Source organism: Carcharodon carcharias, chromosome 5 (genome assembly GCF_017639515.1).
Source record: "Carcharodon carcharias isolate sCarCar2 chromosome 5, sCarCar2.pri, whole genome shotgun sequence".
Lineage (NCBI taxonomy): Eukaryota > Metazoa > Chordata > Chondrichthyes > Lamniformes > Lamnidae > Carcharodon > Carcharodon carcharias.
The window spans coordinates 158,380,793-158,406,859 of record NC_054471.1 but is presented as its reverse complement, the minus strand read 5'-3'; the positions used below and the strand labels follow the sequence as shown (position 1 = coordinate 158,406,859).

Genomic DNA, 26,067 nt, shown 5'->3' with positions numbered 1-26,067 from the left:
CTTTCCATATTGGGTGCCTCTCCCATGATCTGCTCCTGTGAATGCTACCCTCCCCTCCCAACCCCCAAACATATACACACATACACACACACCAGCCTCTCCAACTGGAAGCCCACTCCTCTCTCTCCAATGAATTTTTCCATGGGCTTCCTTGTTGCAGAGGTGTGAGAGATTAATCTTTGATTCCTGGAGAGTCCAGGACAATCCTGAAGGGTTGGGAATTCTACCTCTCTCTCTGATGGGGATCCCATTATTCTGACTGGAATCCATAGTCAGGCAGTCACAGAGTGAAACCAGAAACACTAAGGGCAGCTCACATCATACTCTGATTGATTCAAAGCTCCTGTATGAACCTGGCTTTGGTCTTTGAAGCAGAATGAGTAATGGGTGTGTGTCAGCTATCACTGGAATTTACGCTGCTCCAGTATTATTGCATTCCATTGCTGAGGTTCATGGGTGGAATGAAGGTGGGAATGGGGCACAGTCAGTATTTCTGTCTAATCTTCATTCTATAGCACTGAATCGGCTAATTAAACAGTCTCTGAGTGTTTTGATCAACTGTTGCTCAGTTGCTAGCACACTCATCTTTGAACCAGAAAGTTTGTGGGTTCAAGATCCAGGTGAACTCTTATACTGAGGCCCTGGGTGGGCATGAAAGACCCCCTAGCTCTGTTTTGAAGAAGAGCGGGGGAGTTCTACCCAGTGTCCAGGCCAATATTTATTCCTCAAACAGCATCACTAAAACAGATTATCTGATCATTAGCTCCTTAATATTTGTGGGAGCTTGCTGAGCACAAATTGGCTGCTGTGTTCCCTGTTTTACAGCAGCGACTATCCTTAAAAAAACTGTTTAGTTGCCTGTAAAGCACATTGGGAAGTCTTGAGGTTATGAAAGGTACTATACAAGTTCTTCCTTCTGTTGGAGGGGTAGCCAGGGGAATTTTCTTTTATTATTAATGTTTCAGAATATGGTGTCAAGTCACTGGGTTCACTTTTTCTTTCACTACTGTTCCCATTTTGCACGGAGTTTGGAACTTTTCTTCATCAATGATTTGCCTTTTTCCTCCCTCCCTTGTCTGAAACCAGATCCCCTCTGTGCTGTACAGTCCCCTAAATCTCACAGACCTCCGAAGGCATACTCTCCATATCATTAAAAAAAAACTAAGGCTTGCATTTATATAGTGTCTTTCATGACCACTGGACATCTCAAAGTGCTTTACAGTCAATGAAACACTTTTTGCAGTGTAGTCATTGTTGTCATGTAGGAAATGCGGCAGCCAGTTTGCACACAGCAAACTCCCACAAACAGTAATGTGATAATGATGTTGGTTGAGGGATATATATTGGCCAGGAGACCAGGGAGAACTCTCCTGCTCTTCTTTGAAATAGTGCCATAGGATCTTCTGCATCCACCCAAGCAGGCAGATAAGGCTTCAGTTTATAGCCTCATCCAAAAGATGGAATCTCTCAGCATTGCACTGGAGTGTCAGCCTTGATTTTTGTCCTTAAGCTTGGCATGGGTCTTGAACCCAGGCCTTGTAGGTAAAAGCGCTGCCAACTGAGCCACAGCTGGCACCATCTGTAAGCAAACACTCCTGTGTGACTCCAAGCATCCAGACCTTCACCAGAGGTGACAGTGAAGTGAGGTGAGCACAACCAGAATCAACCTCATCTCCCCGACACACGTTGGGCAAAATTTTTAGCTCAGGGGCCGACGCGCGCCCGACCTGACTAAGTGTAAAATGATGCGGTTGGCGGGCAGGCTAAAAGACCAAGCGGCCTTTACACTTTTTAGAAACCTCATCCACGGGCAGGATGAGTTTTCCTAAAGCAATTAAAAATAAAATAAAAATTTTAAAACTTAATTAATAACATGCCCCTGCTCATGTTTCATTACATTTTTATTTTCTTTATTTTTTTTATACCTCTTCATCTCCCTCTTGCAGCTCTGAACCTCGCCCCGCTCACCCCCCCGCCCCCCATATACAGGCAGTGCTGAGCGCTGCCGCTCACATTTCATGCTGGGCAGGCCTTAACTGGCCCACCAATGTGACATCATCTTCTGGCACCAATCGCGGGCAGCGGGCAGCTTCCTGACCGCCAACGCCTGTTCCCGCCAAGCCTGCCAATGTGGGTGAAATTCTGTCCATAACCCTATAGCAGAAGGAGGCCATTTGGCTACCCCTTTAGCCAAATGGCAGCAGCTTACATTTATGTAGCACTTTTAACATTGTAAAAACACCCCAGGTTACTTTTCAGGAACATTATCTGATGAAAATTTGACACCGAGCCACATAGGGAGGCACTTGGACAGATGGGACAGAAAACTTGGACAAAATCGGCTGTAAGCAGCATCTTAAAGGAGGGGATAAAAAGGTGGGGAGGTTTAAGGAGGGAATTCCAGAGCTTAGGTGTCAGTCAGCTGAAAGTACAGCCCCCAATGGTGGATCAAACCAAATCGGGGATGAACAAGAGGCAGAATTGGAGGAGAGCAGAAATGCTCCCTTTATGTATGCAAGTCTTTGATTATTTGAGTTTAATGATTGTCTATAACTATGTCATTAATTATGATTACTTGTTTTAGTTGATCATCATCATAGTTTGACACCTGCCGCCATGATGATTTTTCAATAAACCAATTGTCTGCCTGCTCGTCTGCCCACCCATCCATTCCAGATCATTGCAGCTTGCTGTGGTTTGAAAAAAGTCTCCTGATCCCCTCTCTTGTTCTTTTGCCAATAATTTTAAAACTGTGTCCTCCTGTTGTCTGTCTGTCTGCCTGTCTACCTATCAAAAAAAATTTCTTCTTATTTACTCTATCAAAAGCATTCAGAATTTTGAAGATCTCTATTAAACTCTCTTTAACCTCTGCTCTAAGGAGGGCAATCTCATTCTGCACATATCTGAAGTCCCTCATCCCTGATGTAATTAAGATAAACAGACTGGTAGAAGATGATGGTGTCCAGTCAATGTAGCAAAGGGGTCTCACTGTTACACCAATGCGTGCCCCACAACAGTTGTATCCCACTGTACCTTTTCCCAACCCTCCCCTTACTGGCCCCAGTTACACCTCCTTTTCCCTGGCATTGTCCTGGTTACATCCTCCCCAGCTACCCCCACCCCATAGCTATCACCCCCACCACCTAAATCGTCCCCAGTCACACTCTTATGTATTTAGATATTGGGTGGTAAAAGTAAACTCCTGGCTATATAGGACACAGGGCTGACTCCCAGGAGAGACCTGTGCTAAACTTTAGGGAAATAACATGGGATGGCCCAAAATTTGTAACATTTCCCTACAATAAAATTTTTTAAAATTTTTGTAGGTGCAGATGAATCAGTCCGTTCTTGTGATTATTCATAGTTAAAGTGCTGGTGTTGCTTAGTGGGTAGGACTCTTGCCTTTGAAGTGGAAGGTTAAGTCCCACTCCAGAGTGGAATCTTTTGCCCTCCCCATGGCTAGTTTAAGTCTGTGGTGGCCTTCCTACCCCACCACCAACTGAGGCCCTCAAGCGGGAAATTAATGCACACTTAAGGGCCCCATCCTTCCACCACAGGTGTTAACCCAGTAGCGGGCAGGGGGGACTTGCCAAGCTGGGAGCATGACAAGCAAACACTGGCATGTTTGCTTGTGGGCTCGGCGGGGGTGGGTGGGGGGGGGCGGGGGGGCGGCATTCAAAGGCACTCAGTACCTGATTGGGGGACCTGTCATCTGTAAGGGGTGAAGTGGGAGGGGTGAGGGGTACTGCTGAAAACTAGCCTCCCTGCACTTGCTGCCAATGCACCTCACCCTCTGAAAAGCAGATTATCTGGGCATTTGCCTGACTGCTGTTTATGGGAGTTTGCTGTGTGCAAGTTAGCTGCCTCATTGTCTATGCTACCCTAGTGGCCAAATTTAATAGTACTTCATTTGCTGTAAAATGCTTTGGAGTGTCCTGAGAGGCAATGGAAGGTGTGACAGAAATGCAAGCTTTTTTTCTTTATCTTTCATATTTGATCAGGCATATGAATAATGTGCATTTCCTTTGTGTTGGTGAATATCTGATAAAGTCTATTGTGCTTCATAAATGCCCCATTCAGGTCACTGTATTGTGCAATTTTGTGAGAATACTGTGCCAGCTAAATTTACTGTGGGTGTGGGTGGCAGGGGTGGGGTAGGGTGGTGGACCATGGGGAAGGAGGGAAGATGCAGAAACAGCCCAACCTGTTGTTATGAAAACAGGCAGTGAGTTACTTTCTAGGTGGAGTTGATGACTAATCAGCTGAGCTTTCCCAGCCAATCCCTGCTTGTTTGCGAACCAGTTTAGTAGCAATTTTATCCTCGGGTTCCAACGTTATATGAATATCTACTGTCAAATTTGGTCCTCTTTCTCTCATAGTTAGCCTTTTGAATATCACCTGGGTATGCATCATGAACAACAATACATTGCACTTATATAGCTACTTTAATGTAGTATTGTCTCAAGGTGCTTCATAGGAGCACTATAAAACAAATTTGCCGCTGAGCCATAAGATATTAGGGCAGATAATCAAAAACATTGCTACAGAGGTGGGTTTTAAGGAGCACCTTAAAGGGGAAGAGAGAGAGATGGAGAAGTGTAGAGAGGGAATTTCAGAGCTTTGGGTATCGACAGCTGAAGGCATGACCACCAATGGTGGAATGATTAAAACCAGGGACACTCAGGAGGCCAGAATTGGAGGATCACAGATACCTCAGTGAGTTGTAGGCCTGGAGGAGATGACAGAGATAGGGAGGGGCAAGGTCATAGAGGGATTTGAAAACAATAATGAGAATTTTAAAATCAAGGTGTTGCTTAACTGGGAGCCGAATAGCTCAGCGAATACGGAGGTGATTGGTAAACAGGACTTGGTGCAAGTTAGGGCATTCAGCAGAATTTTGGATGAAATCAAATTTACAGTAGGTAGATTGTGGAAGACCAGCCAGGAGTGAGTTGGAATAGTTAAGTCTGGAAGTGACAGAGGCATAGATGAGAGGTTCAGCAGCAGCTGAAGGCAGTGGCAAAGCCAGGCGATGGTACAGAGGTGAAAATAGGCAGTCCTAAAGTTAGTGGAGGTATGAGGTCAGTAGCTCATTTGAGGTCAACTATCTCACCAAGGTTGTAAACAGTCTGGTTTAATCTCAAACAGTTTCCAGAGAAAAGGTTTGAAATCAATAGCTAGTAAATAGAGTTTGTGGTGCAGACTGAAGATAATGGCTTCAGTCTTCCCAATATTTATTTGGAGGAAATCTTTGCTCATCCTGGATTGGACAAACAGTTTGACTATAGAGACAGCGGAGGGGTTGAGAGCGTCGGTGGTGAGGCAGAGCTGGTATTGTCAAAGTGCAAACTAACACTGTGCCTTTGGATGATCTCGCTGAGAGGCAGCATGTAGATGAGAAATAGGAGGGATTCAAGGGGAACACCAGAGGTAACAGAGTGGGAGCTGGAAGAGGAGCCATTGGCAGTGATTCTCTGGCTACAATTAGATAGATAAGAATGGATCAGGTGAGAGCAGTCCCACCCAGCCGGATGACAGTGGAGAGGTGTTGGAGAAGGATGGTGTGCACAACCTAACAAAGGCTGCAGATAGTTCGAGAACGATATGGGGGGATAGTTTATCTTTGTCATAGTCACGTTGGACGTCATTTGTGACTTTGACAAGAGTTGTTTCGGTACTGTGGCAGCGGCTGACAACTGAATGCAGGGGTTTTAACATGGAGTTCCAGGAGAGATAGGCACAGATTTTGGAGTCAACAACATGTTCAACGCATTTGGAGAGAAAAGGAAGATTGGAAATGGGGCAGTACTTTGCAGGGACAGAGGGGTCAAGGGAAGCAGTAAGTGGTAGGCTTTAAGAAACATTTTAATGGAGTGAGGTAGAAAGTTGGAAAGGTTTTAAAGAGGGAATTCCAGAACTCGGGGTCCAGGCAGCTGAAGGCACAGCCACAAATGGTGGAGCGTAGGTAATTTGAGATGGACAAGAGGCCAGAATTGGAGGAGTATAGAGATCTCGGCGGGTTGTCAGGCTGGGGTAAGTTACACAGGTAGGGAGAGATGAGGCCGTAGAGGGGTCTGTAGATGAGGATGAGAAATTTAAATTTGAGGCGTTGTTGAACTGGGAGCCAATGTAGGTCAGGGAGCACAGGGCGTGATGGGTGAACAAGCCTTTTAGTTGTTTGGAAACATGAGTAATTCTGTCACTGGCAGTGGAAAAGTGGTCACAAGGAAGGTTTGGAGAGGCTTTTATGGGAGGAGAATCTTTCTTGTTACAAATTATAGGGCAGACTCTGATGCAGGGAAATGTCACTCTTGCCTCAAGTAGCAATTCTTGCAGATATACATTGAGTTTACTGTCTTCGATAGTTGGCCAGGACGAATGACTGACCCGTAGAGTGATGTACCCTATATTAATTGTCAAACAGGGGCACAAGACAGTTCAGTTAAAATTGGAGAACAATCACAGCTTCTTCAGTTCCAGGCGGATGGTTCCATTCTAGTAAATCTTTCCATAACCTCCACTCTGAGGAGAACAATCCCAACTTCTCTGGTCCCTCCATATAACTGAAGTCCCTCATCCCTTGTGTCATTCTAGTAAATATTAATTGACACAAGTGCAGTGAAGAGGAGCACACATGATCCAACATGGAATCTCACTGCAAGATTCTCTAGTGTGGCTTTGACCTTGGTTTGGGGCAGGGGAGGGGGGTTCCTTATGGTTGAAGCTTGGGTTCGGTTCATGAGCTGTTGCTTTCCCACCCAGTTTGGGACCACAAGTTGACAAGTGATCACTGAGTCTTTGCAACCAATGGCTGTGCCACTGTCTACAAATATTTACAGAGTAAAGGGTGAAAGTCTCTGTGTTCTTACTGTTGAGAGTGGCAACATTCCAAAGAAAAAGTCTGCAATGAATCCTTAGAGTAGAGAAGGTTAAGAGGAGATTTAATAGAGACGTTTAAAACTGAAGGGTTTTGATAGAGTAAACAGAGAGAAACTGTTTCGGTAACCAAAGGACACAGATTTAAGGTAATTTGCAAAAGAACCAGAGAGGAGATGAGGAGAATGTTTTTATGCAGCAGGTTGTAATGATATGAAATATGCTGCTGTTGCCAGTTGTGATTAAATGTATTGCTGGAGGTTTCATCACATGACTTGCCCCCATGGTCCAGCCATTCATCAGCCAACACATCCATCTTGTGACATACTGTCTTCCTCTGCCAATTGGAAAGTAACAAAACCCATTACCCAATTGGATGATGCTTAACTGTCAGCCAAATGGCCATTTTTCCCCCGTTTGTGATATTTTTATATCTGGTAAAGGGAAATGTTCAAAGAAAATGACAAAAAAACCATCTCTTTTAATGTTCTGATGATTTTTCTCCAGGGTTGCACAGAGCAGTGTACTGGAGACTGACCTTCAATTCCTGGGGACTCCAGGCCAATCCCAGAGGGTGGGCAACCTGATGCCTGAAAGGGTGGTGGAAACAAATTCAGTGGTTCCTTCCAGATGGGAATTGGATAAATACTTGAAAAGAAAGAGTTTACAGAGCTGCCGGGAAAGGGTAGGGAAATGGGACTAATTGGATAGCTCTCTCAAAGGCATGATGGGTCGATTGGCCTCCTTATGTAATGTCGGATTCTGTGTGGTTATTGATGCCAAATATAACATCATTTAGAAGGGATGTGGATAAATTTTTGAAAATGATGTAGGCGAGGGCAGCAAAATGGAGGGGGTCGGTACCAACATCAAAGAAAAGGTAGACATACAATGAGAAGAAGAAAGTTTAGAAATGTTTCCATTGGCAGGGGGATTGGTGATCAGAGGACATGAATTTCAGACGATTCACAGAAAAAAAATGGGGTAGAGGAGCAAAGGCTACAGTTTCGTAAATCATTAGAAGTAGCAACACAGGTTAATGAAACCATAAAAAACTGCAGATAAGGCACTGAGGCAAAGCAGAGAAATGATGTTAAACTTGTACAGAAACTCATTTCGACCACACTTGGAATTCTGTGAACTGTACTGGTCTTCATAATACAGAAAGGAGCACTGGAGAAGGTCCAAAAAAGGATTTACAAGGATGATACCAGAGCTGAGAGGGAACTATCAGGATTAATTGAACAGGCTAAGACTCTTTTCTTTAGAAAAGAGAAGGCTGAGAGATAATTTGATAGAGGAAGTTTGAAAATTATGAAGGAGTTTGATAGGGTGAATGTAGAGAAAATGTTTCCACAGGAATCAAAAACTAGGGGCCGTAAATATAAGATAGTCACAAATAAACCCAATAAAAAGCGTCTTTACCCAGAGTGAGAATGTGGAACTTACTACAAAAGGGGCTGAATTTTACCGGCCACCTGTGGTCAGGAAAACAGGTGGCTGGATCTGTAAATTAGGGTGCTATACCATCGGTAATGTATCTGCTGCTGGTCCCCCACTTCTTCCCCTGCCACGATTTCATCAGTGGCAGGGGAGGTGTGGTTGGGTCGACCATCTGTGACCCAATTGAGACCCTTAAGTGGCCAGTTGATGCCCAATTAAGAGCCTCATCCCATGGCCACTCTGATATAACAAGTAGCAGGAGAGGTCTGCGCTCAACGTGTAGCCCGGTTGGTTTAACCCAGTGGACTGCTGGTCAGTGAAAGAGGGGTGTGTACCTCCTTCCTGAGCCCCTGTGCCAATCGGATGCAGGACACCCATTCTTAGCATAAAATCCAATCCAAGGAGTGATTCAGGCGAATAGGATGGATGCATTTAAGAGGATGCTAGATAAATGTATAGATCATAAACACCAGTATGAACCAGATGGGCTGAATGGCCTGTTTCAATGCTGTAAATTCAGTGAAATTTTATGTAACCAGAGGGGCAATGAGGAGAATTTTTTTCTACTTGCACAGTGAGTTCTTTTGATCTGGAATGCACTGCCTGAAAGGGTGGTGGAAGCAGATTCAGTAGTAACTATAGGAAAATATTACAGGGCTGTGGGGAAGAGCAGGGGTGGGAGGGACTAATTGGATAGTCTTCTGAAAAAATCTCATCAACTGATTGGTTTGCTTGCAGGAGATTTCAAGTGATCCAAAGTTTGTTATTGATGGAGCATCGAGGACAGACATCTGCCAAGGAGACCTGGGTAAGGGATAAATTGTACCTTAAGTTGCCATGGACAATGAAGTTGTCATTTTGGAGGGGGGGCAGGAGAAGAAATGGTCCCAACTCTCCAGAGGTTGTGATTTGAGCATTTGGGCCAGCAGTATGTAGGGTTAGTAGGGTGGCATCTAATTGGTATGGTACCAAGATATTCCCACATGATGCCCTATTATTCTGTCTCCATACTGCTGTCTTTCCCAAAGCTGCTGGGCAATGTGGCCTCAATGTGTGCCATGGTGTCCAAAAATAAGAGGCAAGTTTGGGAATGCTATCACATGTGCCAGTATTCCTGTATCTGTAACCACACCAATGCTGGAGACAAGGTGCATCGCTGACATTCAGTGCTGATGGGGCACAACAGTGGGTTAACACTGGAGGCTCCAGGGTCTATCTCCCTGGCTGCATTCAACTTAGAGCGACTGATTACTACAGAGAACCCGCAGTCTATGATACAAACGGGAGATAATCTTCTTTCATAAGGAATTGTCCGACTGGAAAATATCATTTGATCAATCAAGCCTGCCCCAGACAATGATGGCTGGAGCATCATGGTTAAACACTTCTTTCCCTAGCTCCCCCACCTAAGAGCCATGTAATCTCCTGGAAGAGGCAAAAAAAACCCAGGGCCAATAAGAGGCAAAAAAAATTCTGGGAAGTTCCTCAGGCAAATTTCAGAATTCTTTAGGTCAGCACGATCTTACAGCTTCTCCCATCCCTCACCCAGAATGGGTGTCCCAGTTGCTCTGTGAACAGTGTCCCTTGACCCTGCAAATGGAGGTCAATGAGGTCAAGGGTCGCAGGTCACCAGCACCCAGAAAGCTCCATTCCCCAGCTTAAACACAATGGCATGTCAGGTAACCTATTGATCAGGACATCAGATATAATTGCTTTGAATATAATGTGGGATCTTTTATGTTCGCCTCAGAGAACAGGTAGAGCCTCAGTTTAGTGCTTCATACAAAAAGATTGCACCTCTGAGTGCAGTGCACTCCCCAATCAGTACTGCAATGGAAACAGAAACAAAAATAAAAATACCTGGAAAAACTCAGCAGGTCTGGCAGCATCTGCGGAAAGGAACACAGTTAACGTTTCGAGTCCGTATGACTCTTCAACAGAACTAAGGAAAAATAGAAGAGTGATGAAATATAAGCTGGATTAAGGTGGGGGGGGGGGGGGGGTGGGGTGGGGGGGGGGTGGGGGGTGGGGGGGAGCGCGGTGGTGGGACCAGTAGAGCTTGTTAAGAGGGCCAGTGATAGGTGGAGATACCCAAAAGATGTCATAGACAAAACGACAAAGAGGTGTTGAAGGTGGTGATATTAGCTAAGAAATGTGCTAATAGGTAACATTAAGGGTAGAAAGCAGGACGAGCAAGGTACAGATAGCCCTAATGGGGGTGGGGTGGGGGGAAGGGATCGAAATAGCCTAAAAGGTAGAGATGAAACAATGGATGGAAATACATTTAAAAATAATGGAAATAGGTGGGAAAAGAAAAATCTATATAAATTATTGGAAAAAAGGGGGATCAGAAACGGGGTGGGGATGGAGGAGAGAGTTCATGAACTAAAGTTGTTGAACTCAATATTCAGTCCGGAAGGCTGTAAAGTGCCTAGTCGGAAGTTGAGGTGCTGTTCCTCCAGTTTGAGCTGAGCTTCACTGGAACATTGCAGCAGGCCAAGGACAGACATGTGGGCATGAGAGCAGGGTGGAGTGTTGAAATGGCAAGCGACAGAAAGGTTTGGGTCATTCTTGCGCACAGACCGAAGGTATTCCGCAAAGCGGTCACCCAGTCTACGTTTGGTCTCTCCAATGTAGAGGAGACCACATTGGGAGCAGCAAATGCAGTAGACTAAATTGAGGGAAGTGCAAGTGAAACGCTGCTTCACTTGAAAGGAGTGTTTGGGTCCTTGGACGGTGAGGAGAGGGGAAGTAAAGGGGCGGTTGCATGGGAAGGTGCTGTGGGAGTGGGTTGAGGTGTAGGGGGTGACGGAGGAGTGGACCAGGGTGTCCCGAGGGAACAATCCCTGCGAATGCTGCCGGGGGGGGCGAAGGGAAGATGTGTTTGGTGGTAGCATCATCCATCAAGGAGAGAATGGGATGGAGTCCTTACAGGAAGCGGGGTGTGAGGAGCTGTAGTCGAGGTAGCTGTGGGAGTTGGTAGGCTTGTAATGAATATTGGTGGACAGTCTATCATCAGAAATTGAGACAGTGAGGTCAAGGAAGGGAAGGGAAGTGTCAGAGATGGACCATTTGAAAATGATGGACCCGCATGGGCCCCAGTTATGGCTGTCTCTTTATGGGGTATGTGGAACATTCCTTGTTCCAGTCCATCTCCGACCCCCTCCCACAACTCTTTCTCCGGTACATCAATGACTGCATCAGTGTTGCTTCATGCATTCGTATGGATCTGGAAAAATTTATTAATTTTGCTTCCAATTTCCACCCCTCCATCATTTTCACATGGTCCATCTCTGACACTTCCCTTCCCTTCCTTGACCTCTTTGTCTCAATTTCTGGTGATAGACTGTCCACAAGCTAACCGACTCGCACAGCTACCTTGACTACAGCTCCTCATACCTGGCTTCCTGTAAGGACTCCATTCCATTCTCTCAGTTCTTTTGCCTCCGTCACATCTGTTCTGATGATGCCACTTTCAAAAACAGTTCCACTGACATGTTTTCCTTCTTCCTTAACCGAGGTTTTCCACCCACAGTTGATGACAGGGCCCTCAACCGTGTCCAGCCCATCTCCCGTGCATCCGCCCTCACACCTCACCCTCCCAGAACCATGATAGGGTCCCCCTTGTCCTCACTTATCACCCCACCAGCCCCTGCATTCAAAGGATCATCCTCCGGCATTTCCGCCAACTCCAGCATGATGCCACCACCAAACACATCTTCCCTTCACCCACCCCTGGTGGAATTCTGCAGGGATCGTTCCCTCCAGGACAGCCTGGTCCACTCCTCCATCACCCCCTAACCTCAACCCCCTCCCACGGCACCTTCCCATGCAACCGCAGAAGATGCAATACCTGCCCCTTTACTTCCCCTCTCCTCACTGTCCAAGGACCCAAACACTCCTTTCAAGTGAAGCAGCATTTCACTTGCACTTCCCTCGACTTAGTCTACTGCATTCGCTGCTCCCAATGTGGTCTCCTCTACATTGGAGAGGCCAAACATAGACTGGGTGACCACTTTGCGGAACACCTTCGGTCTGTCCGCAAGCATGACCCCGGACCTCCCTGTCACTTGTCATTTCAACACTCCACCCTGCTCTCATGCCCACATGTCTGTCCTTGGCCTGCTGCAATGTTCCAGTGAAGCTCAACGCAAACTGGAGGAACAGCACCTCATCTTCCGACTAGGCACTTTACAGCCTTCCGAACTGAATATTGAGTTCAACAACTTTAGATCGTGAAGTCTCTCCTACATCCCCACCATCTTTCCGATCCCCCTTTTTTCCAATAATTTATATAGATTTTTCTTTTCCCACCAATTTCCTTTATTTTTAAATGTATTTCCATCCATTGTTTTATCTCTCCCTTTTAGCCTATTTCGATCCCTTCTCCCACTAGGGCTATCTGTACCTTGCTCGTCCTGCTTTTTACCCTTAATGTCACCTATTAGCACATTTCTTAGCTAATATCACCACCTTCAACACCACTTTGTCCTTTTGTCTATGACATCTTTTGGCAATCTCCTGTCACTGGTCCTCTATCCAGCTCTACCTGTCCCACCTCCACCCCCGCCCCCCCCCCCCCCCCCCCCCCCCCCCCCCAACCCTTAAACCAGCTTATAGTTCACCTCTCTTCTGTTTTCCTTAGTTCTGTTGAAGAGTCACACGGACTCGAAACGTTAACTGTGTTCCTCTCTGCAGATTCTGTCAGGCCTGCTGAGTTTTTCCAGGTATTTTTATTTTTGTTTTTGTTTTGGATTTCCAGCATCCGCAGTTTTTTGTTTTTATCTTAGTACTGCAATGGAGTTGGATTGTGGGTTCAACACTCTGGAGTGGCTCTCAAACCCTCAATCTTCTGACTTAGATCCACTGCCAACATGTTAAGTGGTGGGGATTGTATTACTGTTGAGTCTAAAGCTACACACATCTGTCTGTCAAAACTGCAATGTATCTTTGTAGCCAAAAGTACTTCTGATCCTGACTTGCAGTTGAGTTTGTTAACAACTGGTCTGTCTTCTCTCGCTAGGGGATTGCTGGTTCCTTGCTGCTGTAGCTTCGCTGACTCTTAATCAGAAGATAATGGCCCAGGTTGTTCCTCTGGAACAGACATTTGACCGTAATTACGCTGGAATCTTCCACTTTCGGGTATGGAATTTGAGCTTCTGAAGACAGGATGGTCAATGTTGATAATTACTCTCCTTCGCAAATTGTGCCAATAAGGATTTAAGCATGAGATGAACCAGTCAGGGAGGAGGAGGTGGAAGAGAATGAGAGGGGCAGGAGGAGGTGAAAATGAGGAAAGAGAGACCAGCAGGAAACAAGAAATGAAAGAGGCTATAAGGTCCGGGAAAGAGGACAACAAGAAATGAAGGAGAGAGGACAAGGGAGAGAATGAAGGAAAACGTAGAGCCAAAAATGAAAGGAAAAGTGAAAGGACAAAGAACTTCTTGCAATTATTAATGCATTTCAAGGCTATATCAAAACAGTGGCCAATGAATTATTTTGAAATGTAGTCTCTTTTGGAATGTGGAAATGCGCAGCTAATTTGCACGTAAATCCTGCAGGTAGCAATGAGATAAATACCAGATAGTTTAGCTGCAATTTTAATAAGGGAAAGGGCCAAGTGAGAGTGATATTACAGATCAATAGTGATAAAGCTTCAAAAACCAGCATGAAATAGAACCAAGGACATTGAGAAAAGCAGGTCAACACAGTGTGCAAAAAACTGGGTGTAAGTGTACCTACACCACATGGACTGCAGCGGTTCAAGAAGGCAGCTCACCAGCACCTTCTCAAGAGGATTTAGGGATGGGCAATAAATGCTGGCCTTGCCAGCAATGCTGATATCCCATTAAAGAATAAAACATGTCTCCACATAACTGAAGTCCCTGGTATCATGTTGGTAACTTGAGTGAAACTATTAACTGAATTTTATTTTCTGGGTTTATTTCACTGCCTTGTAAAATTAGTAACATCGTTCTAATTTTCCCTAGTTTTGGCAATATAACGAGTGGGTGGACATCATAATTGATGACCGTTTGCCAACCTTTAGAAACCGTCTGGTGTTTTTACACTCTGCCAGTAATAATGAGTTCTGGAGTGCCCTACTGGAAAAGGCCTATGCCAAGTGAGTATAGACACTAACATTGCCTACAATCTCTTCATGGAAACTCTAATATGCCTTTATGACATTTTCATTTCTCTTATCAACTCCTTCGGCTTCTGAGATTTCAAAGCTTTTCCCAGATATTACCTGATTATTTATTACTGGGATGTGGGCATTTGCTGGCAAGGCCAGAATTTATTGCCCATCCTGTCGTTTCCCTGAGAAGCTGGTGGTGGGCCCTTCTGTTGGCAGATAGGGGTCAACCACACCAAACCTGCCAACTCCGGTTGGCCACATTCCCGGAGGATTCATGTCAAGACATCCAGCCTCCCTGCCCCAGCTGGTCAAGTAGCCTTTTTTTCCCTCCCATATCCAATATTCTTGTGACAAATAAACTAAAATGTTCAAGGACAATGCACAATGTTCATTTATTTTTAACAACTCTATGAGTTTCTCCCCTGCATTGCTGGCAACAGTGTTCTGGAGATTCAAGAACAATCTCAGAGAACTGGCAACATTAAACCACGGTAGTGTAGGACTAGAGTTGCGTATCAGGAGGTTTCCATCCCTAAAGGATACCAGAGAAGCAGTTGTATTTTTCATGACAATTTAACAGCTCCATTATCACTTTTTGATTTGATTGAAACATATAAGGTCCTGAGGGGTCTTGACAGGGTGGATGTGGTGAGGATGTTTCCTCTTGTGGGAGATTCTAGAACTAGGGATCATTGTTTAAAAATAAAGGGCCCACCCATTTAACATGGAGATGAGGTGAAATAATTTCTCTCAGAGAGTCATGAGTTTTTGGAACTCTCTTCCTGAAAAGGTGGTGGAAGCAGAGTCTTTGAGTATTTTTAAGGCAAAGGTGGATAGATTCTTGGTAAGCAAGAGGGTGATAGGTTATCGGCGGTAGGTGGGATGCAGATTTGAGGATATTATCAGATTACCCATGATCTTATTAATTGGTGGAGCAGGCTCAAGGGGCTGAATGGCCTACTCCTGCTCCCTGACCGAATGTTTACTGATACCAGCTTCTTAAGTCTGAATTTGTTTAAACTGAGTTAAAGTTCTACAAACTGCTTTGGTGGAATTCTGAACTCACATTCTCTGGCTCATTAGTGCAGTAACGTAAACCACTAAGTTGCCAGATTCACTCTCATGGAGTACCCTTCATAGACTTGATCCAGGGTATAACATGTAGTGACATGTGTGCATATTTCCCATTTAATGAGTCTACCAGAGTTTTCCTCCTTGTCCCACTGTGTTTTCTCTCTGTAGCTTTTGTCAAATGATCATTTTCTTGGGAATGATGGATGTGCTTGCTGTTAGCCAATTGAATATCCTCCAGAATTAGAAGGATCTGGTATAAATGGATCAACTTTATTAATGGATGATATCAGAGATGTTGTTCTCGGTGTCGGCTGTAGCATCTGAGTCAGAAGGTCATAGTTTAACGTCCCACTCTGGAGACTTGAGGTTTGCATTCCCAGTGCTGTACTGAGAGAGTGCTGCATTGTCTGAGGTGCCGGCTTTCAGATGAGATGTTAAACCGAAGCCCCGCCTTCCCTCTTAGGTGGACTTAACAAATCCTATGGTACTATTTGAAAGGAGATCAAGGGAACTCTTCCCCAGTGTCTTAACCAATATTAATTCATCAGTTGGCTCCATAAAAAGAGATTAACTGGTTCATTATCATATTACTGTTTATGAGAGTTTGCTGTGTGCAAATTGGTTGCCACGTTTCCTATGTTACAACAGTGACTGCACTTCTAAAGTACTTCATTGGCATTAAGGTATTTTGGGACATCTTGAAGTTGTGAAAAGATGTAGAAATATTCTACACAACAGGAATAATGAAAGCTGCTAAAATGAAATGATGGAATATAATTTCCATTCAGAAATTGGAATGGATTTCATTCCATTCCAGAGCAGGAAGTCCCTAGTCCCGCTGATCCAACTGATTAGATGAAGGACAGAGGCCCTGCCATTACTCTCCTTGACATTAAGGATGTGTAAGGAGAACCGTGAAAGCTGAACACAAATGGGACTGGATTACTTTTTCAAAATGAGCAGAATGTGCACTTTGACGGTGTTAATCTGTCTTTGTGTATTAACAGGCTATACGGCAGCTATGAATCGCTGAAAGGGGGCAGCACATTAGAGGCCATGGAAGACTTTACTGGTGGCATGGGAGAGACATTTGATTTGAAAGAGGCGCCCCCAAAACTGTATACCCTCATTCAAAAGGCATTGAAACGGGGCTCCATGTTGGGATGTTCCATTGACGTGAGTATTCAAAATCGTATGTGAGGATTTCCATTCAAAATAATTTTGTAATTATGGTCCCCACTACTTAACCGCCAATGTTTAAACTGCACACATTTCAATTGGGGGAAATAGCGGGAACCATCTGCCCTAACTATTGTTGCCAGTTCCAAAGACTGAGTATTTGGTGTGTGGATTATTTCCAGTAAAGATGGGTGTTCACTCAAATTTGCTCTCAGAAGACATGGCGATCTATTTGCAAGCACAGTGGAATCTTCTTGTCTTTCAATAACTTCAGGGCAGGGAAAAAATTGTTTTGGACCACAACTGAATTTGTAAAGAAAGGAAACTGCATATAATGGGTCAGTTGTGTTGGCATCAAAGGGCCCATTAAATGTGGCAGGCCCTGTAAACCTAAACCATTAACAATGTTAACACAGTGCAAATCTTTTCATTTTTGAAGATTACGAGTGCGACTGAAACAGAAGCTCGCACCACGACAGGACTTGTCAAAGGACATGCATATTCTGTTACCGGTTTGGATCAGGTGAGCTCTCTGATACGAGCGTGTATTTCTGGTTGGATGTGCTAATAGATTCTAATCATTATGCTGCTTTATTGAACTGTGTGTAATCTTTCTTCTCTTGACCACACTCTTTTCTCCTTGCTGTGGTTCGGGGTTGTGGACATAATTAAGGCAGCTTATCTCAATGAACATTGTTCAGGAGTCAGCCTTGTCTTTGAGTACTAGTGGGCTAAGGCTAATTTTAACCAAGACCTGCATTGTAGCTGAGCTCGATCCTGTATTTACCTGGTGCCTGCACACATCATTTTCCAGCAGGGGTAGCTGGATGGTGGCCAGGCACCACAACACAGGCTGGTTTCCTTTTCCCTAGCCCAGGGGTCCTGAGCCCAATTACAACATTCATGCCCTCATCCCATGTAAAGTCAGCTGACTAAGCACAGACTCAGGGAAAGAATCGGGGACCTCCTTAGACTGTGCAGCTCAGCCCCAGTGATGTAACATAGAGAAATGTAGGAAAGTTCAGAACATTTTATTATAGGGGTGGGCAAGCACTTCAGCCTGAGGGTCCGGTCTGCGTATGGAAATTGTGTGGAGGGCCATTAAACCCTGGTGCTACCAAGTCCACGTTATTTGATAACGCAGACCATCACATCCAGTCCAGCCGCCAAACATTTCCTGGTCAAAAATATGTCCTTCCCTTGGGCCACTGTCCTCTGCAAACTGTACCAAGTCAGCAGAAATCATTGGATTTATGTACACATTGTGCTGCTCTCAATGCTCCTCCATGGATGCTGCCCCCCAACCCTCACAGTGTGCCTCCACTGCTTGGGAAATGACTGCCCTGTGCTGAATTAATCATAAAACCCTCAGAAAGACCAGGTCAGAATCATGTATATTCTACTTTGAAAACCTTACAAGAATTGTAGAAGGACATATTATAATGGATACTGGAGAACTTTTACCCTTTGCCAATTCCTGTCAAGTTAAGCATGAGGTCTAATAGTGCAGCACAAGACTGGTAGCCAGGTAGATAATCCCCCTTCCCTTCTACATCTCAATGAGCAAAACTCCTCTTTCCATGATAAAAACAAAAAACTGCGGATGCTGGAAATCCAAAACAAAAATAAAAATACCTGGAAAAACTCAGCAGATCTGGCAGCATCTGCGGAGAGGAACACGGTTAACGTTTTGAGTCCATATGACTCTTCAACAGAACTAAGGAAAAATAGAAAAGAGGTCAAATATAAGCTGGTTTAAGGGGGGGTGGGACAGGTAGAGCTGGATAGAGGGCCAGTAATAGATGGAGATTGCCAAAAGACGTCATGGACAAAAGGACAAAGAGGTGTTGACGGTGGTGATATTATCTAAGGAATGTGCTAATAAGTGACATTAAGGGTAGAAAGCAGGACAAGCAAGGTACAGATAGCCCCACTGGGGGTGGGGTGGGGGGAAGGGATCAAAATAGGCTAAAAGATAGAGACAAAACAATGGATGGAAATACATTTAAAAATAATGGAAATAGATGGGAAAAGAAAAATCTATATAAATTATTGGAAAAAAGGGGGATCGGAAAGGGGGTGGAGAGAGTTCATGATCTAAAGTTGTTGAACTCAATATTCAGTCCGGAAGGCTGTAAAGTGCCTAGTCGGAAGTTGAGGTGCTGTTCCTCCAGTTTGCATTGAGCTTCACTGGAACAATGCAGCAGGCCAAGGACGGACATGTGGGCATGAGAGCAGGGTGGAGTGTTGAAATGGCAAGTGACAGGGAGGTCTGGGGTCATGCTTGCGGACAGACCGAAGGTGTTCCGCAAAGCGGTCATCCAGTCTGCGTTTGGTCTCTCCAATGTAGAGGAAACTGCATTGGGAGCAGCGAATGCAGTAGACTAAATTGAGGGAAGTGCAAGTGAAATGCTGCTTCACTTGAAAGGAGTGTTTGGGCCGTTGGATGGTGAGGAAAAGGGAAGTAAAGGGGCAGGTGTTGCACCTTCTGCGGTTGCATGGGAAGGTGCCGTGGGAGGGGGTTGAGGTGTAGGGGGTGATGGAGGAGTGGACCAGGCTGTCCCAGAAGGAATGATCCCTGCAGAATGCCGCTGGGGGGATGAAGGGAAGATGTGTTTGGTGGTGGCATCATGCTGGAGTTGGTGGAAATGGCGGAGGATGACCCTTTGAATGCAGAGACTGGTGGGGTGATAAGTGAGGACAAGGGGGACCCTTTCATGGATTTGGGAGGGAGAGAACAGTGTGAGGGCGGATGCACAGGAAAAGGGCTGGACACGGTTGAGGGCCCTGTCATCCACCATGGGTTGAAAACCTCGGTTAAGGGAGAAGGAAGACATGTCAGTGGAACTGTTTTTGAAATTGGCATCATCAGAACAGATGCGACGGAGGCGAAGGAACTGAGAGAATTGGATGGAGTCCTTACAGGGAGCGGGGTGTGAGGAGCTGTAGTCAAGGTAGCTGTGGGAGTCAGTAGGCTTGTAATGAATATTAGTGGACAGTCTATCACCAGAATTTGAGACAGAGAGGTCAAGGAAGGGAAGGGAAGTGTCAGAGATGGACCATGTGAAAATGATGGAGGGGTGGAAATTGGAAGCAAAATTAATAAATTTTTCCAGGTCCAGACGAGAGCATGAAGCAGCACCAAAGCAGTCATTGATGTACCTGAGAAAGAGTTGTGGGAGGGGGCCTGAGTAGGACTGGAACAAGGAATGTTCCACATACCCCAAAAAGAGACAGGCATAACTGGGGCCCATGCGGGTCCATCATTTTCACTTGGTCCATCTCTGACATTTCCCTTCCCTTCCTTGACCTCTCTGTCTCAATTTCTGGTGATAGACTGTCCACCAATATTCATTATAAGCCTACCGACTCCCACAGCTACATCGACCACAGCTCCTCACACCCCACTTCCTGTAAGGACTCCATCCCATTCTCTCAGTTCCTTCGCCTCCGTCGCATCTGTTCTGATGATGCCACTTTCAAAAACAGTTCCTCTGACATGTCTTCCTTCTTCCTTAACCGAGGTTTTCCACCCATGGTGGTTGACAGGGCCCTCAACTGTGTCCGGACCATCTCCCGAGCATCCGCCCTCACACCTTCCTCTCCCCCCCAGAACCATGATAGGATCCCCCTCTTCCTCACTCATTGGATAACATCTGAAACTACTTCCTGTGGTGCTTGGAGCCCCTGGATGGCCTGATCTGATCGAAAGATTCCACGAGCCACATCTGGCCCACAGGCCGTAGTTTTCCCACCCCTGCTTTATCTAATACTTATACAGAAATACATTGGTGCATAGTTATAATCCTTTCGTCCCTCCCCCCCAATCTCCTACCTATACTCCTGGGGGCGTTGGGGGAGGGTAGGGTGTGGGGGAGAGAGTGGCAGGAGGGCCTTCAAATAGAATTGAGGAGTCGAGTGTTTTTGAACTTGCTTCCAAGATGGGCTTCCTTTGAGCACAGTTCCCCACTGGAAGTACTGGAATAAATCTCTTATCTTTCTTGATGCTTTTATTTTAACCTTGAGGCAGACTATGAATGTGAACTGGTTCTCTTTTCTCATGTTTCTTTTGAAGGTGAACTCCAGAGGCCAACCAGTGCAGCTGATCCGTGTAAGAAATCCTTGGGGTCAAGTAGAATGGAACGGACCCTGGAGTGACGAGTAGGTGATGGATAAACCATAGAGTAGAAGAGGAGCAAGCACATCATCACAGCACAATCCAATACATCATATTGTTTGGATGAGAGTGGGGCTGCAGGATGGATGAGCAAACTGACCATGGCACTGTGGTACAGGAAGCCATTCAAGTGGGGGGAGCAAAAAGGAATGTAGTGGTAGTAGGGGACAGTACAGTGAGGGGGATTGACACTGCTCTCTGTAGCAAAGAGCGAGATTCCATGCGGCTATGTTGCCTGCCTGGTGCCAGGGTTTGGGACATCCGCTCAGGGCTGGAGAGGAACTTGCAGTGGGAGGGGCAGAATCCAGTTGTTGTGGTCCATGTAGGTTCCAATGACATGGGCAGGATGAGGAAGGAGGCTCCGCATAGTCAGTATGAGGAGCTAGGCATCAAATTAAGAAACAGAACCTCAAAGGTAATAATTTCTGGATTATTACCTGAGCCACGTGCAAATTGGCATTGGACAAATAAGATTAGAGAAATGAATGCATGGCTTAAAGACTGGCGTGGGAGAAATGGGTTCCAGTTTGTGGGGTACTGGCACCAGTATTGGGGAATGTGGGATCTGTATCATTGGGACAGTCTACACCTGAACAGTGCTGGGGCTGGTGTCCTTGCGAGTCACACAAATAGGGACATAGAGAGAATTTTAAACTGAATAGTGGGGGCAAGGGATCAAACTTGGGTAGATGTGGTAAGCCAAAAAGTAGAGACAAGGCAAGAGAGACAGGTTTTAATATGGTAAATGATAAATAGACTGTGACAGGAAGGGACAGAGAGTACAATTCTAAGAGTAAATCAGCAGATAAGGCGAGACCTACAAAAATAATAAAAAGACAAGGCTAAAGGCACTGTGTCTAAACGCATGTAGCATTCGAAACAAAACAGATGAACTGATAACGCAAATAGAAATAAATAAGTACAATCTGATAGCCATTACAGGATAACAGGGATTGGGACCTGAATATTGAAGGGTACGTGACATTTAGGAAGGATAGGAAGTTAGGAAAAGGTGGAGGGGTGGCTCTGTTAATTAATGATGGTATTAGCACATTAGAGAGGGGTGACCTAAGTTCAGGAAACCAAAAAGTTGAAGCGGTTTGGGTTGAGATGAGGAATGATAAAGGCAAGAAGTCACTTGTAGGAGTGGTGTACAGCCTCCTAATTGTAATTAACCAGTATGACAGAACATAAAAGAACAGATAATGGGAGCTTGTCAGAAAGCTACAGCAATAGTCATGGTGGATTTTAATCTACATATAGACTGGAAAAGTTGGGCAAAGGTACTATAGATGAGGAGTTCATAGAATGTTTTTGGGATAGTTCCTTAGAAGAGTACATTCTGGATCCAATCAGAGAGCAGGCTTTACTAGACCTGGTATTCAGCAACGCGATAGGATTAATTGATAACCTCATAGTGAAGGCACCTGTAGGTAGCAGTGATCATAATATGATTGAATTTTACATTCATTTCGAAGGAGAAACTAGTACATTCTAGTATTTTAAGCTTAAATAAGGGCAATTATGAGGCCATGAAAGCAGAGCTAGCTAAAGTGAACTGGCAAATGAGGTTAAGGGATATGTCAATAGAAGTTCAGTGGCAGACATTTAAAGGGATGTTTCAGAATACACAGAATATATACATTCCAATAAGAAAGAAAAATTCCGGGGGAGGGGCCACCATCCATGGTTAACTAAAAAAGTTAAAGACAGTATCAAACCTAAAGAAAAGGAAATAATTACGCAAAGAAGTGTGGCAGGTCAGAAGATTGGAAAGAATATAAAAAACAGCGAAGAATGACAAAAAGATTAATAAGGAGGGAAAAATTATAGTACGAGAGAAAGTTAGCTAGACGGAAAGTTATAAAGAGGGATAGTAAGAGCTTCTATAGATATCTAAATAAGAGTTAACAAAGTGAGCATTGGCCCTATAGAGAGTGTGTCTGGGGAATTGATAATGGAAAGTAGGAAGATGGCAAATGAATTAAACACGTATTTTGCTTCAGTCTTCACTATAGAGGACACAAGTAACATCCCAGAAATAACTGTAAATCAGGAAATGGAAGGGAGGGAGGATCTGGGGAGTAAAATTACAATCACAAGGGAAGTGGTATTGAGCAAATCGTTGGGGCTGTGGGCTGACAAATCTCCAGATCCGGATGGACTTCACCCTAAGGTCTTGAAAGAAGAGGCTAGTGAGATAGTCATTGCACTGGTTTTAATTTTCCAAAATTCCCTGGATTTGGGGAATGTTCCATTAGATTGGAAAATAACAAATATAACTCCTTTATTCAAAAAGGGATGGAGACAGAAAGCAGGAAATTATAGGCCAGTTAGCCTAGCATCTGTCATAGGGAAAATGTTAGAAGCTATTATTAAAGATGTTACAGCAGGGCACTTTAAGGGTAATCAGGCAGAGTCAACATGGTTTTGTGAAAAGGAAATTATGTTTAACCAATTTATTGGAGTTCTTTGAAGCAGTCACATTTGGATAAATGGGAATCGGTGGATGTACTGTGCTTAGATTTCCAGAAGGCATTTGATAAAGTGCCACATCAAAGGCTATTGCAGAAAATTAAAGCTCCTGGTGTAAAGAGTAACATATTAGCATGGATAGATGATTGGCTAGCTAACAGGAAGCAAAGAATTGGCATAAATGGGTCTTTTTCTGGTTGGCAGGATGTAATGAGTGGTGTGCCATAGGGATCAGTGCTGGGGCCTCAAGTTTTTACAATTTATATAAATGACTTGGGTGTTGGGACTGAAGGGATGGTTGCTATATTTGCTGAAGACACAAAGATAAGTAGAAAAGTAATTTGTGAAGAGGACATAAGGAGGCTACAAAGTGACATAGATAGGTTAATTAAGTGAGCAAAGATCTGGAAAATTGAGTATAATGTAGGCAAATGTGAAATCCATTCAATTTGGCAGGAAGAATAAAAAAGAAGCTTATTATCTAAATGGTGGGAGATTGCAGAGCTCCAAGATGCAGAGAGATTTGGGTGTCCTAGTGCATGAATCACAAAAGGTTAGTATGCAGGTACAGCAAGTTGTTGGGAAAACTAATCGAATATTATCATTTATTGTGAGGGGAATTGATTATAAAAGGTTATGCTTCAGATGTACAGGTCATTGATGAGATCACATTTGAAGTACTGTGTACAGTACTGGTCTCCTTATTTAAGGAAAGATGTAAATGTATTAGCAGCAGTTCAGAGAAGGTTTACTCGACTAACATCAGGAATGGGCGGGTTGTCTAATGAGGAAAGACTGGACAGGTTAGGCTTATATCCATTGGAATTTAGAAGAGTAAGAAGCGACTTAATTGAAACCTTCAAGATCCTGAAGGGTCTTGACAGAGTGGATGTGAAGGGGATGTTTCCTTTTATGGGAGAAACTAGAACTAGGGGACACTGTTTAAAAATAACGGGTTGTTCATTTAAGACAGAGATGAGGAGAATGTTTGTCTCTGAGTGTCGTGACTCTTTAGAACTCTTCCTCAAAAGGTGGTGGAAGCAGAGTCTTTGAATATTTTTAAGGCAGAGCTAGATAGATTCTTGATTAACAAGGGGTGAAAGATTATCCGGGGTAGGCAGGAATGTGGGGTTGAAGTTACATTCAGATCAGCCGTGATCTTATTGAACGGCAGAGCAGGCTTGAGGGGCCAAGTGGTCCACTCCTGCTCCTAATTTGTATGTTTGTGTCATTGATTTACTGTTGATTTTAATCACCAGGAGTTAAGATTACATAGAATTTTTAGCACAGAAACAGACTATTTGGCACATCTGTTCTAGGCTGGTGTTTATGCTCCTCGTGAGCCTCTTCCCACTCCTATCCATCTCACGTTCTAATCATACCCTCCCATTCCTTTCTCCCTCATGTGTTTATCCGGCTTAAATTCCTCTGTCCTATTTGCCTCAATTACTCCATGTGGTGGCGAGTTCCACGTTCTCACCATTCTCTGGGTAAAGAAGTTTCTCCTGAACTCCCTACTGGATTAATTTATTAATTTATAAATTAATTTCTTATATTTATGGCCCCTAGTTTTAGACACTCCCAAAATTGAAAACATTTCCCTAGGTCTACCCAATCAAATCCTTTCATAATCTTAAAGACCTCAGACAGGTCACCTCTCAGACTTCTCTTGTCTTGAAAAAAAAACCTCAGCCTGTTCAGTCTTTCCTGATTGGTATAACCTCTCATTTTTGGTATCATTCTAGTAAATCATTTTTGCTCCCAATCCAGTGCTTCTATATGGTTTGTATAAAATGAAGACTGAAACTTGAAAGCATGTAGTTAATAAAGGGCAATGGAGCAAAAATAATCCAATAAAACTGTGGCAAAAAAACTCACCTGGTACTTAATGTCAATTCTGTTATGTGTTATAATTGTAGTATCACTAAGACTATAACTTCTACTTACTGATGTCAGTCACCAGCTCCTGATCTATAGACTATTCTTTAAATGCTAAAATCCCTCAAAACATTTAAAATTGTGCTAATTTTGAATAGGGTACCTTTTAATAGGCGTTTTCCATAACTAAAGGGCTTCACACCTTTCTTAGTTGTCTGTCTGGGATGATTAAAAAATGGGCCCCCGCCAATTGAGTAGTGGGTCCATTGCCTGCACGGATTGGGTGCATTTATTTAGCCATCTCACTGCTAAATTGGTATCTGCTTTATGCCCAAAAAGCTGGCACATCCATATCAATGTTTATCTCTTGGAGTAAGGAAACTAAAGGTTTCACTCCCGCACCTGGTGATGGATAACAGGCCTTCACACTTGTGAGTTGAACACACTGCCTATTAGGATATGGGAGCCCAAGGGTAATTGAACTTGATCATAAAAAGCTCATATCTACTTCGTATCGCAAACTTCACTTCGTGGTGTTGGATATATTGTAGTTCCCTATATAAACATTTATAATTGAATTTCATAATGTAAGCAGTTACCATAACTTTTATTACTTGTTCTTGCAATACTGATAAGGTTGCATTTATAGCCGATACCTTGTTAGAAAAAATGGAAGCCATTCAGCCCGTCAAACCTGTCCTATTATTCAATTAGATCCTAGCTGATCTATACCTTAGCTTCATCTACCTGCGTTGCTTCACTGACTCTTAATTCCCTTGTTAGACAAAAATATATCTATCTATTTTGAGATTTTCAATTGATCCTC

General features: G+C 44.2%; 1 protein-coding gene across 2 annotated transcripts in view; it reads left to right on the top strand.

Moving 5' to 3' along the window:
• The window catches only part of capn9 (calpain 9), a 64,600-nt gene that overhangs the window by 7,003 nt on the left and 31,530 nt on the right, over window positions 1-26,067 (top strand). For both annotated transcript variants that reach the window (XM_041188441.1, XM_041188440.1), the window contains exons 2-7: window positions 9,058-9,127; window positions 13,343-13,461; window positions 14,310-14,443; window positions 16,540-16,708; window positions 17,151-17,234; window positions 20,787-20,872. In XM_041188441.1, coding sequence (XP_041044375.1) covers window positions 9,058-9,127; window positions 13,343-13,461; window positions 14,310-14,443; window positions 16,540-16,708; window positions 17,151-17,234; window positions 20,787-20,872 — 662 coding nt within the window. The remainder of the gene's footprint in view (window positions 1-9,057; window positions 9,128-13,342; window positions 13,462-14,309; window positions 14,444-16,539; window positions 16,709-17,150; window positions 17,235-20,786; window positions 20,873-26,067) is intronic.